The 18,231-nt window shown below is 45.6% G+C and overlaps 1 protein-coding gene across 14 annotated transcripts in view; it reads left to right on the forward strand.

Moving 5' to 3' along the window:
* The window catches only part of KCNT1 (potassium sodium-activated channel subfamily T member 1), a 200,063-nt gene that overhangs the window by 79,763 nt on the left and 102,069 nt on the right, over positions 1 to 18,231 (forward strand). For 4 of the 14 annotated variants that reach the window (XM_083485756.1, XM_083485746.1, XM_083485757.1 and 1 more), the window contains exon 1: positions 1,461 to 1,760. The exons of the other annotated variants lie outside the window; for them this stretch is intronic. In XM_083485756.1, the coding sequence (XP_083341882.1) occupies positions 1,609 to 1,760 (152 nt within the window). In that variant the 5' untranslated portion in view covers positions 1,461 to 1,608. Of the gene's footprint in view, positions 1 to 1,460; positions 1,761 to 18,231 lie in introns of those variants that run through there. 14 annotated transcript variants of the gene reach the window in all.

Genomic DNA, 18,231 nt, shown 5'->3' on the forward strand with positions numbered 1-18,231 from the left:
TAGGCTCAGCAGGCACCAGCTGCTGCTGAAGTAGACACTAGGAGGCAATTCTCTTTAGGTGACTCCACTTGCATTAATGGCATCAATGGCTGATTCATGCAGGCATGAATGCAGATAGGCATCACACCATGCTGGTTTGGAAATGAAGAGGAAAGCAGATTTAATAATTTATTTTATTTTATTTTATTTTAAATCATTTATAAACCACTGGTTTTTTTAAAAAAATGATGTACAATATAAAAACAACCAATACTGGCTGGGGTTGATGGGAACTGGAGTCCAACAACTTCTGAATGGCTGCAGCTTCCCCTTTCCTGCTTTAGCAACTACTCCCATGTTGTCTCTCTTGCTTCTGTTGCCAAAAGTGTGTGTGTGTGTGTTGCATATGTATATGTAAAGATAAAAGGTAAAGGGACCCATGACCATTAGGTCCAGTTGTGACTGACTCTGGGGTTGAGACTCTCATCTGGCTTTATTGGCTGAGGGAGTCGGCGTACAGCTTCTGGGTCATGTGGCCAGCATGACTAAGCCGCTTCTGGCGAACCAGAGCAGCGCACAGAAACAGCATTTACCTTCCGCTGGAGCGGTGCCTATTTCTCTACTTGCACTTTGATGTGCTTTTGAACTGCTTGGTTGACAAGAGCAGGGACTGGGCAATGGGAGCTCACCCCGTAGTGGGGATTCGAACCGCCGACCTTCTGATTGGCAACTCCTAGGCTCTGTGGTTTAACCCACAGCGCCACCTGCATCCCCATATGTATATGTACACCAGGGTAACTGGCAGAATGAGGCTTTCAAGCACAGCCCTCTCTCCATCCTTCATTCAAGCAAGCCAGAGGCATTATCACAGGCCAAGGACACAATCCAGCCAGGCAAAAGCACTCATGTCATTAAGGAGGTGGAGCAAGCCTATTGAGATGTGTGATTTGGGGAAGAGTCTCAGGGGGCAGATAGAGAGGATCAGAGGACCACATTCAACCTACCTGGGCCTGAGATTTCCTGTGCCTGTACAAACTATGAAACTGCACACACATGGTCAAAATTCCTGCCTATATTTTGTTGTGGGTTGCACCTGATGGCCCTTTGACCGCCTTCCAATTCTATTACTCTATGTGGGGTCTATCCACAGGTTCAAGGCTATAGGGTTCTCTAGGGCTCTTCATATAGTGCTCTCTGATGAGCTCCTGCACTTTAGCATTTTACCACTACAGCCCCTGAAAAATATCACCTATCATCATATTAACTGGTCAAGGCATTGGAAGTGCCACCAGCATAAATCCTATTAGCCAGGGGAAGCACTTTCTCTTCTCATCTTGCCACGGTTCCGCTGCATGCCACCTGATTCATTGCACCACCATGCCAGCCAGAGCCTCCCTTCATCAGTACCACAATAAATCCACAAGGGCAGGATTGTTCCACTGTGCAGCTTTGTCTGGGGGGGCCAAGTGTGTTGTGTGCCTGGGAGAGCGAAAATGGTACGTGCTTCCCGCTCTCGACCCAACTGCATTTCGAGCAAAGGATTGCTATGAGTGAAAGAGCAAGAAGAGAGAAGAGTTCTTGCTGAGGGGGGAAGTGAAGGCAGCCCCCATCTCCGAAGAAGCCTCCGCGATGGCCAGAGCAAAGCTGAAGAAGTCGCCATCCGAGAGCAATGCTCACCAGAAAACCATCCCGCCTCTGGCAACGACCGAGGATGTCCCGGGGGTCAGCCCCTTGCTACCCGCGCGGAGGCTGGGGTCCTTGGGCAGCGAAACTGGACACAGGTACTGCAGCATTGCATGCCTCAGTGTGGAGATGACCACCTCCGTTGTGGACTTCGGACATAGCAAGGAGCCGAATGGGTTTATTGGAGCAAAAATGTGGAAAATTGGATTCCCCCTCCCTTTTATTGTAAACCCACACCCATGCTCCTTAACATCCCAAACCTGTTTTGTTTTTTTCCCGCGGGAGGAGGGGGTGCCATTATTAACTAAGACCAAAGATTCCAAAACAACCAAACCGGGATGAGATTCAAATAAACATACAAAACTGCTGCATGCCAGTTATTGAAAATCCCGAAAGCGTGACTTCAGCCCCTGTTAACTTGCAGTGTGCGTTAATCTGTGCGGGGGGTTGGGGGTTGCTGAAGCCCTTTCCCCCAGTCTTCCCAATTTGTGGTGTGTGCTATTATGCACCATCTTTGGGAGCTGTCTGGGGAGGCAGGAGCACACGGTTTGGAAAATACACCCCTTTGCGTAAAGAATCTTCCCTCTCTCGCGCTCACACCAAGGTTTTGCATGCAGATAAAGGAAAATTAACCAGGGGAAATAATCAAATAAAAAATGCAGCACTATCTTCTGGGTACACATCTGTTAACAGGCAAGCGATGGGCAAGCCTTTTCTCCGAAATCGGCAGGTGTTTTTGCATTTCCTTTGAAACCGTCCATTTCACTTGGGCGGTGGGGCGGGCAGCTCACAGCCTGAATGAATGATCCCAGCATTGCAGATAGATGCAGGACCGAGTTCTCCGCTTTACCTCTGTTCCATGGCATCCCTTTTCCATCCTTTCTCTTATATCCATCAATCCTTCCACAGCCCGCCTACCGGCATGCTCTGTCTGTCTGTCTGTCTTCTCTAAATCTTGAAACACTGTATGTACTGCATATATCGCTGGATTGTAAGGCGAGCTGGCGCCTTTTATTCATTCCCCGACTGCGAAGGGGCTCCATGTAAACAAAGCAGTGCATGAAAAGCATTGTCTAATTAGGCGGGTATTTCCTTGTAGGGGGAGGGGATCTACCTGGTGTATGTTTGCGGGCGGGCGGGCAGCGGGAGGGGGTGTGGGAACAGCAGGGGCACATAGAAAATCAGCTGTGGAAATAGCGGGTCTTCTGCAGGGCAGAAAGGCACCTAGGTACTTGTTTGCTTCTCTGAATGGATGAGCTGAGGCTGGTGGACTGTTCTTGGCAAGGGTGGCGATGGACAGGTGCCAGCAGCAGGGCTGAGTACCACTTGCAGCTCCTCTCTCCGTCCCCCACCCCCCTTGAAGCAAAAGTCAGCCATGCATTAGGTAGCAATGTGTATTACTTCACTGACTTCCAAATGCGGTAAGCCAGTTTTGCACCAGTTTTGGACCTTCCTGGTTATTCTGCTGAGTGAGGCACAGGAAATCTACCCAAAAGAGGGAGTTGGAAAGAACACCACTTTTCCAACTTTCTCCTTTAGCTCTAGGTACCTTTTAAGGCAAAACAAGGTAAGTTCCCTCAATACCTCATGACCAAGGGGACAGTGAGGTGCAGAAAGCTCCAAGTTTTATAGACACTAAGGGAAGACCCCAAGTGTGCCCAAGGACCCTAACAGATGCCAAATTGCTGACCCCTGCTCTGTAATGTGTTAATTGTGTCATGAGACTGCACTCCCACAATGAATCAGGACTTTAATGAGGGTATTATATGTGACCACCAATTTTTTTAATAGGGAATTCTACCTGCTGAAATTGTATTAGTGGTTGGTTAGGGGGAAACATCTCATTACCAGGGAACCACCACTGAAAAGGCTCCCTTCCTAGAGGCTACACTGCCGCACTTCATTAGATGGCAGTGGTGGACCTGGGAAAGGCTCTCTCATGAAGAGTCTTGAGGACTGGACACTTAGGTATGGGAAGAGATGTTCCTTTAGGCAATCTGTTCCCCAGCCATTTAGGCTCATCATTGATATATTGACCAAAGCTGATAAATCCCATTGGTGGCCAACACTGCTTCTTCTGGGAGTGAATTCTAATATTTTAACTCTGCACTGTTTGAAGAAGTACTTTCTTTTGTTAAGACCTACTGTGGATTCAAATACTAGCTAGGGCAGGCCTGTGGGTCCCCAGAGCTCAGGGAAGATGGGAGTTGTAGTCCAACAACATCTGGGGATCCACAGGTTGAGAACCGCTGGATTAGGGAGACCCTGAGCCTGATTCTGCTTTGACATGCACTGGGTGTTACTGATGTTGTCATTTCCTCCCACCCTGTGAAGTTCATAAAAGACAGTGGGGGTAACATCACATATGTACTTGTGGGTGGAAGTTATGGGGCACAAGAAGTATGCTGCATAATTAATAACCCTACAGAGCCTGGTTCCTTGTGATTCTACTTGGAAGACATGCTGTTCCTGGGCTAAACGGGTAGGGTTGCCATGTGTCCTCTTTTTCCAGAACACATCCTCTTTTTTAGGGGTAAAATTTCTGTCCGGGTGGATTTTTTAAATTTGCCAGAATTCTGGATGAGACATAGACATAACTGGTGGTTGAAGACTCTTCTCTTCTCCTGCCCACCCCCCTCTGCAGCATATTAGTGCTTCTATAGCCTACATATAGTAAGGGGCATTTAAAATCACAATTGCAATAACGTCCTGTTTTTTGCTCTTCAAAATATGGCAACCCTAAACATGGGTAGATAAAATCCATGTCAGCAGTACTTTGGAGGGCTATGGGCTTTACAGTAGGGGTGGGGGACCTCAGCCTTCCAGGGCTCTCCATCATGGGACTCCTTGAGGCCAGAACCTTTCTCATGTGAAGGTTGCTTCACTAGTCCTGCTTCACCATCTCTCTGCCTTGAGCCATTTTGCCTGGCTGAAAAATGTCCCCTACCACTGCTTCATAGCAACCACTGTTCCCACTTTTGACCCAGTAGATTTTCTCTTGTTTTTTTAACTCTTTGGGTTCTCATTTTTGGAAGGTGTGACATTGGCATGCAGTTTTGAGTGCCACATATTCAAGGGGGCAAGAATGGGCAGAGATAGAGAGCCTGGGTGTCCAGGGCTGGTGATGCCAAATCCTGCTACATCACCTGTTAGCAGTATCAAGAAGTACAAGAGACAGCAGAAGGCCCCTGTTTCACTTCCCAATGGTATATCCAGGTAGGGCTGGGAGAGACACCTGTCTGAAATCCTGGAGAGCCACTGCCAGTCAGTGTAGACAGTCCTGAGCTAGATGGACCAATGGTGGGACTTGTTAGAATGCAACTTCCTAGTTTCCTAAGTGATCTTTAGGTAAGGAGCTGACCATTAGGGGCTACCCTTCCAGGTCCTACATTGGGTGGAGAACCTCAGGCTCAGGGGCTGAATGTAGGCCTCCAGGCCTCTCCATCTGGCCTCCAGGCAACCCACCTCACTGATCCTGCTTCAAACCCTCTTTGAGTGTTTTTGCCTTGATGGAATATGCCCTTGAACTCTGATCAGGCATCTTGCTCACCTGGATGGAGGACAGAGAGTAGCATGTGAATGTATGGAGGAGCTAGCCATACATACTTGTACATGCACATTTATATGTTTGCTTTTGGCCCCACTCACTGTGGGCATGTGCCCCCCCCCAATGTTCCACAGAAAGGAATATGGCCTTTGGGTGTTAATCAAGCCAGCAGCTGAATTGAATGCAGGGAACAGAGACCCACTGTGGGTTAGGGGCCTGCAGTGATCCACACATCCCCATTTGCCTCCTGGGTAGCCTCAGCAAGCCAGCAGGACAGGATGGCATTCCCTCTTGGGCATGGCAGATATTTTAATTGAAATCAATTGGTGTGGCATGCCTTGCCATGAATGGGTTTAGGAGTGTAGTGATGCATGAATAAGCTTAAGAGTGGGGTAATCTGTGAATGGGCTTAGGAGCAGGGCAATGGCATCTAGAATTGCTTGTACTCTTCCCCAGCATTCATGTCACATCCAAGCTCTCTGCTTCTGAAAGATTTTCACACGGGTTGGAAAGGCATGACTAATGCATTATGCCCTCTAGGAAGTGCATCCCAGGTATAGGCAGGCATAGGGATATGCTGTTGGCAGGGCTCCCAAAACCAGCCTGTTCTTCTGTCTGTGATTGCATCCCAAAGGTACGGACTCTCAGGCGGGCTGATGTCACTGACTGTCCTTACAAAACCCCAGTTCTAATAAGGGGGTGACCAGAGAAGGACCAGGAATTAGGGTGGCTGTGCTCCCTGTTTTACAGGAAATGAACCTCTATTTGAAGATCTGGCAGAGGATGGTAAGTCCTTTGTTTTGAAGGATGCTCCAATCCAACTCCAGTTTTATAAAGATAAAGACCCATCAGAAAGGGAGACTGGGAGCCTTGAAACTGCCTCATCACCTGGTTAGGATCTCACCTGGTCAGTCTTCCCCACTAGGCTAGTGAGATGTATTAAATCACACCAGCAGCATTTTGCTTTAAATTATAGTAATAGCTATAGCCAGTCCTACTCAGAATAATTAACAGACTTAGACCCATTGGCTTCAATTAGTGTACTCTGAGTAGAACTTAATTGGATACAATCCATTATATTTAGATTTGTATCTATTCATATAAATTAGCAGATTTTATGGTGATCTTTGTCCCTTTTCTGCTTCTTTCTTTTTGGGGGGGGGGGAGTGATGTGGGGAGATGTGTCAGTGGCCACCCTGGTAGATAAATTGACAGAGAATGTTTAAGAAAGGTAGAATGAAATTTTGTCACAGCACCACTCATTACTGCATTAGTCCGTTGAGACTTTCATGTATGATGGGTGATCCCAGATTTAACATTATAGAGACAGTGTTCTCACAAGCCTATGTCATCAATGCAGACTTAACGGTGTCCATTCATGCATTCAGCTGCAAGTTATCAAATGCTCAATGATTGTTTGGACTGTACCAAAAGTTCCTCATTCAATTTTTGGACTGAAAGCAGTGCCCCAAAATCTTCTCTTCCATAAAAACACAACCCCCCCCCCATTGCTGCTTCTGGCCAATAACAGCCACTGCTTCTGTCTCACATTTTCCCCCCAGTTCTGCTTCTCCTTCATGGATGGCCCCGACCAATTAGAGATCACACAAAAAGAGTGGCAGTGCCAACAAAGTTTAGTTTCACAGGGCAATTACTGAGGTAGAACAAAGGCAGTGAGAATGAGGCCCCACAACACTGCTGTCACTCTGAACAGGCAAGCACAGTCTGAAAAATGAGAATAGTGAAGTTGCTTTTCACAGGGCACAATCCTAACTTTCCTTTCCCCACCACCACAGTGGTGGGGCTTTGCACATCTGCAACCCCATTGCTCACAGCAGAAAGTGGGAGGCACGGAAAGATAGCAAGGGCAGCGAAACAGGCCCAGCCTTTCCCCCTCTTGTGCTGCCAAATGGCCATTCTTGTGATGATATTCCCACCTATGCATTTAACAGACAGGAGCGGAGGTGGTGCACCAACAGAGCTGGAGCTCTTGCAGTGATGGCCAGTTTAGCTGGGGGAGTTGGGCAGAAGGGCACCTCCACCTAATCCACTAGTTGCTAAAAAGTTCACAAAAAGTGTCGCATGTTAATCTCAGCCCTAATAATTGGCTGATGGAAAATCATGGCGGTTGGTCTCAGTTTGTTTGTGTTTATTTATTTTATTTCTATTCCGCCCTTCATCCAAGAATCACAGGGTGGTTTACAATATAGAAACATAAAAGCACATAAATACAAAAAAACAACAACACACCCCAGAGTATTCACAAATATACACTCACTCAGTGTTGGAGGGGGTGGGGGTGGGTGTACTAGCTATTGCTTTAGGCTCCCTCCCTCCTTCCACATATTAACCAGACTTGTCTTTGACTTCACTCTGTTTTGCACTTAGGAAGCTGCCCCCATAGAATTTTGATTTTTATCCTAGGCATATCTTTGAGCAATATACCAGTAATCACTCTTCCCTCCACCTTTCTCTTCTGTATCCAGCCCGATTGCTTCCAATGCTGTAATATACATAGCTGCCTTGCACCAAGGCCGTCAGTGCATCTAGTTCAGGGCGTCCAGCCCACTACTGCGTACACTGACTGGCAGCTGCTCTCCAGGGTTTCAGGGTGGCAGCGGGAGGGGGTGGGACATTTCCAGTTCCTGGAGATGCTGAAGATTGAATCAGGGACCTTCTGCATTCAGAGCAGGTGGTCTACCACAGCCCCTTACCACAGCCTCAATGAGCTGTACACTGGGGCATATTCACATTCACCTTTAACCTTTCCTTTGCTTCAGAGACAGCCATCAGAATAAAGTGGCTGAATTCTAGACTGCACCGCTTCAGACTATAGGATTATGTGGGGTTTTTTTTTCAACCCACCTCCCTTATTAAGGGATTTTAAAGGACACTTTTATTTATTAAAATATTTATATGCCACTGTATCACAGCGATTTACACCAATATAAAACGATACAGTAAAATCACAAAAAGTTAAAATCAAGTTAAAAGCAAAATAATTAAAAACCAACATCAGTAGACCATGGGGGGGGGGGGATGTACTCTTAATTCTCTGCATAGGCCTGGTGGAATGGAAAAGTTTTCAGCAGGTGTTTAAAAGGTGCCTGCTGAATCTCTATTGGCAGGAGGTTCCACAGGACTGGGCCAAGGGCACTAAAGGCTCTCTCTCTCGTTCTTGTTAAATGAGCCTCGCCATCTCTGGGAGCAGCTAGGGATGCAGATGATAGAAAGCTTCATGCGATCTCTGAGGTATCCCAGACCCAAGATGTTCAGGGCGCTGTAAATCAACACAAGAACCTGGAACTTGGCTTGGTAGAAGATGCAGCTGGTCTAACAATGGTGTCACAGTGCATGGACTTATCAATGCATGGACTGCAGTGGTCAGGCTATCTTCATCCAGGAACAACCATAGTTGGTGAACCAGATGAAGCTGATAAAAGGCACTCCTAACCACAGAGGACACTTGGGCCTTTAGTGACTATGCCCTGTTATATGCATTTGTGCACGTATTACCTGGCTGGAGAGGTGCATTGTAAAATTTGGATAAGTGCAAATTTAAAAGATGATTTGTTTTGGTTCTCATATTGTTCCAGAAAGTGCAAGTTAGGAGGTTTGCCTTTGAATGTGAACCAGATCAAGCTTCTCCGGGTCTCTAGTCTTGATCAGCTCAGTTCCTCTAGTCTGTGTACCAGTGCTTCTTCTACTGTAAGAGGTGATTTTTTTGGGTTGTTTTTTTTACTGAGACAAATCTTAATGTGATGAATAAAAGTAAGAAGTGAAAAGAAAATCCATCTTGCGAACTGCTCCCAGGAATACAAATTAGTTTTCTTCTATAAAGAACTCAGAAGAACTGATTGTTTGAAAGCATATGCTGTTTTTATCACTCCACAGATCACACATTTTTAATGTCTCACCTAAAGGCACATAATGGAGAAAGAAAGGGAGTAAGTTGCACAAAAGTGTTGTAAATAGAGGAGACTCAGGTTAATGCTGTAGGTCATTGGTAGAGCATCTTCTTTGCATGCAAAGGTCCCAGATTCAGTCCCCACTGGCACTCTCCAGGTAAGACTGGCAGAGATTCCTGCCTGAAATCCTGGAGAACTGCTGTAGACAATACTGAGCTAGATGGCCCAATGGCTAAGTAAAGGTTGTAGCACAGTGTAGCTCTGTTTCGCTTGCAGGAGGTCCGAGGTTCAATCTCTGGCGTTTCCGGTAAAGGCTGGGAGAAATCTCTGCCTGAAATTCTGGAGAGCCACTGCCAGTCAGTGTAGACAATGCTGAGCTGGTTTGACTATAGTCTGACTCAGAATAAGGCACATTCCTATGATCCTAAATGGCAGGGCAGAGTATAGACTAGGTTATCCTACACTAGAGGGCTAAAGTCTTCAACCAGAAAGTTTGCCACCTGCAAAATTTGTGTGTGTATAGCAGCACAGGACAGAAGTGTCGAGTTTTGCTTCTTGCAGTTCCTGTAGCTACCAGTCTTCAGTTCAGCACACTCCACAACACCATTTCTTTTAAGTGCACATGAAAACCCATACTTATTTTCATGCATATACCTCCTGATATACAATATTTTTTGCTCTATAAGATGCACTTTTTCCCTCCTAAAAAGTAAGGGGAAATGTGTGTGCGTCTTATGGAGTGAATGCAGGCTGCGCAGCTATCGCTGAAGCCAGAACACCAAGAGGGATTGCTGCACAGTGATCCCTCTTGCTGTTCTGGCTTCTGGGATTCAGAATATTTTTTTTCTTGTTTTCCTCCTCCCAAAACTAGGTGCATCTTATGTTCGGGTGCGTCTTATAGAGCGAAAAATACAGTAGTAATGTGCATATTCCCCCCCCCCAAATATTTTCCCCTCATCTAATGAGTCACATTCAACTAATCTTTGCTCAGTTGAAATAAATACACTGGTGGAGGGATGGGGGGACGGGGGGGGGGGGCGCATCGCCTCCGGCACCATCGGGGAGGGGGTACCATTGCGGCCGCTCCCTGGACATGCACCGGACACCACACCCCTGCGGGTGGTGTGCCATGCCCCTGGGACACATGCCACACCCCCACGGGCTGCATGTCACACCCCCAGGACGCACAACACGCCCCCGAGGGCAATGTGCCATGCCCCTGGGACACCCGCCCCTGGGGCAGCATGTCACGCCCCTGGGACATGTGCCAGCCATGCCCCTGCCTGCTCTCCGCCCCCAGTGCCAGAGCATGCAGCTTTGCCACTGAATGAATAGGCCCAATTAATTTGATATTAATAGACTTGGTATACTGAGGTTTGCATGCAACTCAGTTATGCTCAGATCAGATGCATTGAAGTTAATGATCTTAAGTTACTCATGTGCAGTAACTTCAGTGGATCTGCTCTTAATAGCACTAGCATTGGCTACAACCCTAAATTAGTAATGTTACGGTAATTAATTTCAGTGACAGTGGGCCTTTTTCATTACTAATGTTGTATGCAACGCAGTGCAATTTTGTTTATTGTATTCACAATGCATTCTTATGCAAACTTTTCACAATTCTCAGAATGTTTTAACAGTCAATTCCTGCTAGATACCAAAGTCCAGAAAAGGTATAACATGGTATGAGACAGCTTCCTATGTTCTCATGCAATTTCTACAAGTTGCTGAGGAGGAGGAGGAGTGTGGCAGGGCTTGGGAGCTTCTTGAAGGTATCTGATTGGCCACTTTTGGAAGTAGAGATGCTGAACTATGTGGACTTTTGATCTGATCCAGGAAGGCTCTTCTCCCTCCTCCTCCTCCTCCTCCTCCTCCATCTTCCTTTTCCTTTGCTCCTCCTTGTACTATTTATCTATTGGTTTCAGAATCAGTTTCCAAAGCAATTTACAATATGAGCAGTGTTGGACCAAGTCCCTCCCACATCGGTCTCTACAGCCACAGCAGGCGCTGCGACCTTCCAACAGCTTGACCTCACCCCCAAGGGAGCATTCCTCCGTTGTCTCCTGAGAAGAAAGACACATGCCAACCAATGGTGTTGGAAGCAATAAGCAACATCCTTGTAATATTAAATAACATAGCAGAGAAAATAAATTCCTCGAACAAAGGAAGCTGCCTACCTCTGAGTCATTAGCTCATTTAGCTCAGTATTGTATATGCTGACTGGAAGTGGGTCTTCAGGATTTCAGACGGGACATTTCCAGCTTAACACAGTGGCCAGGGATTGAACCTAGGACGTTCTGCATGCAAGGCAGATGCCCTACCATGGGGCTACAGCCCTTTCCCCCAATAACAGGGATCTTCTTCTGGTCTTACTTAAGACACCCACTTTTTCACATAATTTGCATACTGTGGCTGCTAAGCCATATTAGGGTATTTTCTCCAAACCGAGATTCTTCAGGGGCTAGAGAAAGAGGGGGTGTCTGTGCTTGCCTCCTGCAGTTTTCTCCCCCTTCTGTGTGCAGTACCATTCTGCATCTGTCTCAATATTGCTTTAGTTTCCTTCCCCTTGTAACGCTGCCACAAATCTAAATTGAGCTCTTTGTGTGGGATGCGAGTCCTACAGATGTCTGCCGATTCATTTTCCCAGTGTCTGCCTGATTAATCTTGGGCTGCTCCTGATGATGGACTGTTTGAAAGCACAAGAGGCATGGCAAGGGAATGGCTACGCGCCTTGATGCAGTTTCGGTGGGCTTCCGAAATTTGATCTGGGAAACCGCAGCCCAGCTTTCTCTCATTCTAGGATTCCTTGCAGTTGTGTGTGGCTTGTTTGTTTGTTTGTTTGTTTGTTTGTGTGTCTCTCTCTGTGTGTGCAAAATGGGACATCAAAATGGTCCTTATTGCTCAAATGTACTCAACCTTAGAGCCAGATGTAGCCCTTTAGCATAACCCAACTTCCGGGTTTTTCTTTAGGGGAAAAACGCTCGGCAATTTTCGGAGTCTTCTTACTTTTGAGGTGTCCTGGTTTTTGCTTTTTGAAATATGGCAACCCTGTTCTATATGCCCAAGCCACCCTTTCCCATCATATTCCCCCTGTCATGGAAATCTGGAACCCTCTCCCAGTGAATAGGAACAAGTGTAGGGATTCTAGGGGTGTGGAATTCTGCTACACCCACATTTAAAAGCAAGTCTATCCAATTCACAGCTACCGGGGGGGGGGGGGGGAGACGCAAATTGAAACATAGCCATCCTTTGAAACCCACACTTCTGCAGATCTGCAATGCCCCCCCCCATGTGCTAGTGTAAAGTATGCCTAAAAATGCATATTGTAGTGGAACATCACATACAGAAATGCATTGTATTAGGAGAAATCATTCTGCAAAAATATGTACATTTGGAATAATTACATAAGAAATGTGTATATTAGGAGAAAATTGTACTGAAATGGTAGTGAATTTTCATGAAAGGAAAAAGAAATCAAACTAATGTGGAAATCTGAAGAACTAAAAGTATGATTGGCAAGTTGAGAAGAACTGAAACTGACTACATGAGTCTTCTTCTCTTCCTCCGACCAGGGTTTATAACCCTATGTAACATGTGCTCAGGGAGGGGCAGAGAGGAAAACACCTGCAGTCCCCCCAATGTATATTTTTGTGTGGGAAGGCTCTCTGGAACTCCCTGCTTATTGATGTTAAACAGGTGTGCCCTTCCTTTTATTATTTGCTGAAAACTCTTCTGTTTCCAGACAAATGATTTCATTACCTTTATGTGTTTTAAATCTTTTACTAATTTCATATTTGCTTTAAATGCTGGTTTTGTGGGCTAGTGTTGGGCATCCAGTGCTTTTTTTCCTGGGAATACGCTACCCCTAAACATTTTGTGAATCTAAGTTTAGCCTCATTAAGGGGCAGTATTTCAATACGAGTAGGAAAATGAGAGTACCCCTAAAGATTTGTTTAATTAAAAAAAAGCACTGTGGGCATCTATTTGTGATTTGCACCCCAGAATGTTTATTCTGGAAGCTAACCTCAAATCTTTCCAAGACTGTTTGAGATGCTGTTTTTTTTATTGCTTGCTTGCTTGCTTGCTTGCTTGCTTGCTTGCTTGCTGCTTATCTTTTTCAAGGCCATAAAGTGCTGGCATGTTAATGAGTGATATTGTCTAACCCAGCAGGAGGAATTCTGCAGAGTTGCTTACATTTTTCACTAAGGGCATATTAGAAAGTTCTACTGCTGGGGTTGGGAACCTTTTTCAAATGACCTACAGTACTCATACGTTTTGGACTACAACTCCCATCAGCACAAGCCAGTATGGTCAGTGGTGGGATGATGGGAGATGTGGTCCAAGGTTAGAAGAGATGCTGCATTACACAGTCACTTGGCGGATACTAACCATAGAAAAGGAAGCATCAGAGAAGAGCCATCAAGATTGGCTAGGTCAGGTCACCTGGCAAGGTCTGATGATACTCATCAAAGCTTGCATGCAGTCCCCAGAGGGTTACAAAGAAGGCAGGGGCAAAAGTAGGCAATATTTCATCTGGGTCAAAGATCCAGTTTGGCACACACACACCCAATGCACTTTTGCATACACACACACAGGCTGGGAGCCTCAATGGCTTCACCCGGGGCAAGAAACCTGGTAAGCCTCCCCGACCTGTAGCTAGGACTCTGAAGGGAACATGGTCTCCAGAAGAAAAATGATTTTCCCGCCTTTGGACTGCAGTTATCCAAAGACTGCATCCATCCCCACCTTGATTCATGCATTAGCACCATTGTTAATTAATTCTCCCCTGAACAATTTGTTCACTTTATTGCAAGCACAGTAATAGTTATATTCTGTGTAATAATTAATCTGAAACTTGTTGCAAGCATAAACAGGCCATTACTTACAGTGACAACAGCAGAGGATGGTAACATATTAGGAAGGCAGATCTGGACAAATGCCAGATAATGAGCTGAAGTGGGCCTATTTGCGTCGACCCAGGATCCATCCACAACAGGTTGAGACAGGCCTAGATTGTCCTGGGTCAGAACAGGTCCAACTGGAGCAATGTGGATCTAGCAAAAGGAGTGTGGCTGGGTGCCCGCAGATGGCGAGTTGGGGCTGACAGCATAATTGTCTTGCCTGATAGTACATTTAATTGGGAATTAAATAACCTGATTAAAAGCATCTGTAACCTGAGGTACCACTGTATACCGCTTGATTGTAAACAAAGTGGTTTACAAAAAGATAAAACAATGATTTAAAAAGTGTAAAACAGTCAAATACTGTAACAATAAAGATTAAAGTCCACGATAAACTAGAAACAACAACAGATGAAAACACCTGTCAGCATCCTACCTATCTAGATAGGATTGCTTAAATAAAAATGTTTTTAACAGGTGTAAAAAACGTACAGCTAAGGCGCCTCCCTTATGTCCATAGGAAGGGAGTTCCAAAGCAAGTGTCCGGGGGGGGGGGGGACGGGTCATGCTGGTTTTTCCCCTCATGAAAGAATGGTGACCATTTTGTAAACTGTGATCTCATACAATTCCTCATGCCCCAAAGCGCTTTCTTTGGGGCTGCAATCTTGCGTGGCGTCTCAAAATGTGGGTTTTTGGGTGCCATGCCGGAAAATGCACTTTTTTGTTGGGGGGGGGGGAGACATGGCACGAAATCACACAAAATTATGGCATACACAATGGACTTCATTCTCTAGCAAGAAAAAAAGAGGAGGCAGTCCTGGAAAATTGTATCCCTCCCGGATTTTGTGTGTGTGTGGTATGTACGTTTGGGTATGGAGGGTATGGTATTCTCTGGCACCAGTAACAATGCCAGTTCCACAGACTGAAATAATTGAGTGAAGGTACAGCAGTACCTCGGGGTAAGTACTTAATTTGTTCTGGAGGTCTGTTCTTAACCAGAAACTGTTCTTAACCTGAAGCCCCACTTTAGCTAATGGGGCCTCCTGCTGCTGCCGCGCTGCCGGAGCACAATTTCTGTTCTCATCCTGAAGCAAAGTTCTTAACCTGAAGCATTATTTCTGAGTTAGTGGAGTCTGTAACCTGAAGCGTATGTAACCTGAAGCGTATGTAACCTGAGGTACCACTGTATATGGGTTTTACAGGCGATTTTACAGGTAAACGTGTCCCAGGCTCTATATACTAATAGTAACACCTTGAACTTGTCCCGGTAGCAGGTCTCTGAGCAAAGGTGTTACAGGCTAACAGCATCTCACTCCTGCTGCGGCTTCTCGTTGGCCCTGTTTCTGCAGCCTGGTATAGGACTGCTGAATCAGGACCCAAAGATCCTATGGTTTGGGACACACAGTTGGCAGTCTCTTAATGCCACCTCTGCCCATCCACCTCCCACCCCCTTTGGTTCATCCCTATGTTGTAAAGCCAAAACAACCCAAAACCAAATTTCTTTTCCAGGAACGTGAAATCCCGCAGACAGCATACATTAAGCAAATGAATACATGGGTGTGTGTTTAATACAAATTCTGCATCATTTATCCTTCTTCCATTATTCCTGGGTGGAAATGAGGAGCTGTGTAGGGGCTCTGAGAGCAGTAACCCACCCCCCACCAGCCTCCTTGTAGTTTTAGCACCTGTTTGGCTGCCCTCCAACTCTTGGTTGATCATAGGGTAACTTCAGACCCTCCAAGTGTCCCTATTTTCTAGGGGCAGTCCCAGATTTACAGAAGTCGTCCTGGTTTGTGATTTGATCCTATGCAGTGGTACCTCAGGTTAAGTACTTAATTCGTTCCGGAGGTCCGTACTTAACCTGAAACTGTTCTTAACCTGAAGCACCACTTTAACTAATGGGGCCTCCTGCTGCCGTCACGCTGCCGGAGCACGATTTCTGTTCTCGTCCTGAAGCAAAGTTCTTAACCTGAAGCACTATTTCTGGATTAGCGGAGTCTGTAACCTGAAGCGTATGTAACCTGAGGTACCACTGTACAACCTTTAAAAAACACCTGAGAGCAACCCTGTATAGGGAGGTCTTTTAATGTTTAATATTTTATTATGTTTTTATATATGTTGGAAGTCGCCCAGAGAAGCTGGGCAACCCAGTCAGATGGACAGGATTAATAATAATAATAATAATAATAATAATAATAATAATAATAATAATAATCATAATGGAATATGATGTCCCTATTTTCATAGGGGAAATGCTGGAGGGTATGTAACTTTCTCTTTGCTTAAAAAAAAAAAGAAAGAATGTTGAGGAATTCTCAAATTTTTTTGAATGCTGCACCCATCTACCGCAACCTCTGCTTTCTCCTCCTGTAAAACTGTGACCCCCCTGCCTCACTACTTTTCCTTTTGACTCTGACGGTTTTGTAGGTGGTGCTTGATTAGCAGGTCAGCCAGAAGTTATGCCATTGCCTTACTCAGTGCTTTTGCCTGAGATGCCATAAGCACTACTCACATCATAAACATGGCTTGTTGAGTTCCATGGAGCTGTATAATTCCTCTTAAATGGAAAGAATCCCCAACAGGGTCATGAATAATCAATGCACAATCCAAGGCTGTGAGTTTCTAAGGTGTTTTGTTTGTTTGTTCGTTTTACATCAAGAGCACCATAGTGTTGCAGACATTTTGATTATCCAATTTCAGAGCAAAGGTGAACGGAAAAGAAATGACAGTGTGTTCTGGCTTCACAGTCTGCATGGCAGATACATGCACCCGTAAAAACTAATCTTGTTTAGGCCCAAAGCATGCCTCTCCCTCTCATTTTTCAGGTGAGCTACCCAGGCGAGCTACCCACGCAGTTTAAGGGACGCAGATGGTGCTGTGGGTTAAACCACAGAGCCTAGGACTTGCCGATCAGAAGGTCGAATCCCCGCGATGGGGTGAGCTCCTGTTGCTCGGTCCCTGCTCCTGCCAACCTAGCAGTTCGAAAGCATGTCAAAATGCAAGTAGATAAATAGGTACCACTCCGGCAGGAAGGTAAACGGCATTTCCGTGCACTGCTCTGGTTCGCCAGAAGTGGCTTAGTCATGCTGGCCACATGACCTGGAAGTTGTACGTCGGCTCCCTTGGCCAATAAAGCGAGATGAGCACCGCAACCCCAGAGTCGGTCATGACTGGACATTATGGTCAGGGGTCCCTTTACCTTTACCCAGGCAGTCTGGTTGTGCATCCCCTTCTCTTCTCCTTTCTGCCTGCCTGCCTCCTCCTTTTGACAACCCCAAGTCACTCTGGGTAGACCTGCTTTCATCTGGGACTACCTCAACCCTCTCCATTTGAATCCCAAGTCAACCTGAATCAGCTCAGTTCAGTTCAGGATCCAGGATTCACCTGGAGCCAGCACACAGCCCTAATTTATCCCCCACACCTTTAGTCAAAAAGGCTGTCTCTAAAGCTCAGAAAAATCAGTACTTAAATGGTCCCTGTCCTCAGGCTCATTAAAAAGACATAACACTTGAGGAAATAGGAGTGAGGAGAGAAAAGCAAGTTCAAGAACAAGTTCTTATAACACTTATTAGTTCAGTCTGGCTACCCGTTCTTTTCTCGCTCTTCAGCACTCCCTGCCAATCATGAGCCACATTAAGATCAGTAGCAGTGTGCCCTGGTTAGGGATGCCAGAGAATTCCAAAGAATGTAGAAATGGGAGTGGAAATTGCTGGCATTAGCTTATACATCCCATGTCAGGAATGGAAATCAATCCAGCAAATGCTGGATTGCTGTTCTTGCTTTTAGCCAACAAGTGATATTATTACTATTACTATTATTACTATTATTATTATTATTATTATTAAAAATTTCTATACCACCCTTCATCCTAGGATCACAGGGTGGTTTACTGTAGAAAAACACAAAAATACATAATATAGTAACAAACAAAACAATCACACCCCCACCCCATTTAAAAGGCCATTGATTGTTTAATTAGCCAATATGCAATTGATTTCACTTTCTTTTTCATGTTTCTTTAGCACTGAGATGAATGGGGGAGAAAAATATAACAGTAATGTAACTTACACGTCATATGATTTTGCCGCAGTGGACAGTGAGATGAATAATGTGGTTTTAGGCAGAAGACGAACTGCAGTAGAATGGAAGCTGTGTTGCATGCAAATAATGCAAGGTGGAGTGGGAAACGATGCCTTTTCTTGCTTCCCTAGTC

Source organism: Podarcis liolepis (genome assembly GCF_965112155.1).
Source record: "Podarcis liolepis genome assembly, chromosome: Z".
NCBI lineage: Eukaryota > Metazoa > Chordata > Lepidosauria > Squamata > Lacertidae > Podarcis > Podarcis liolepis.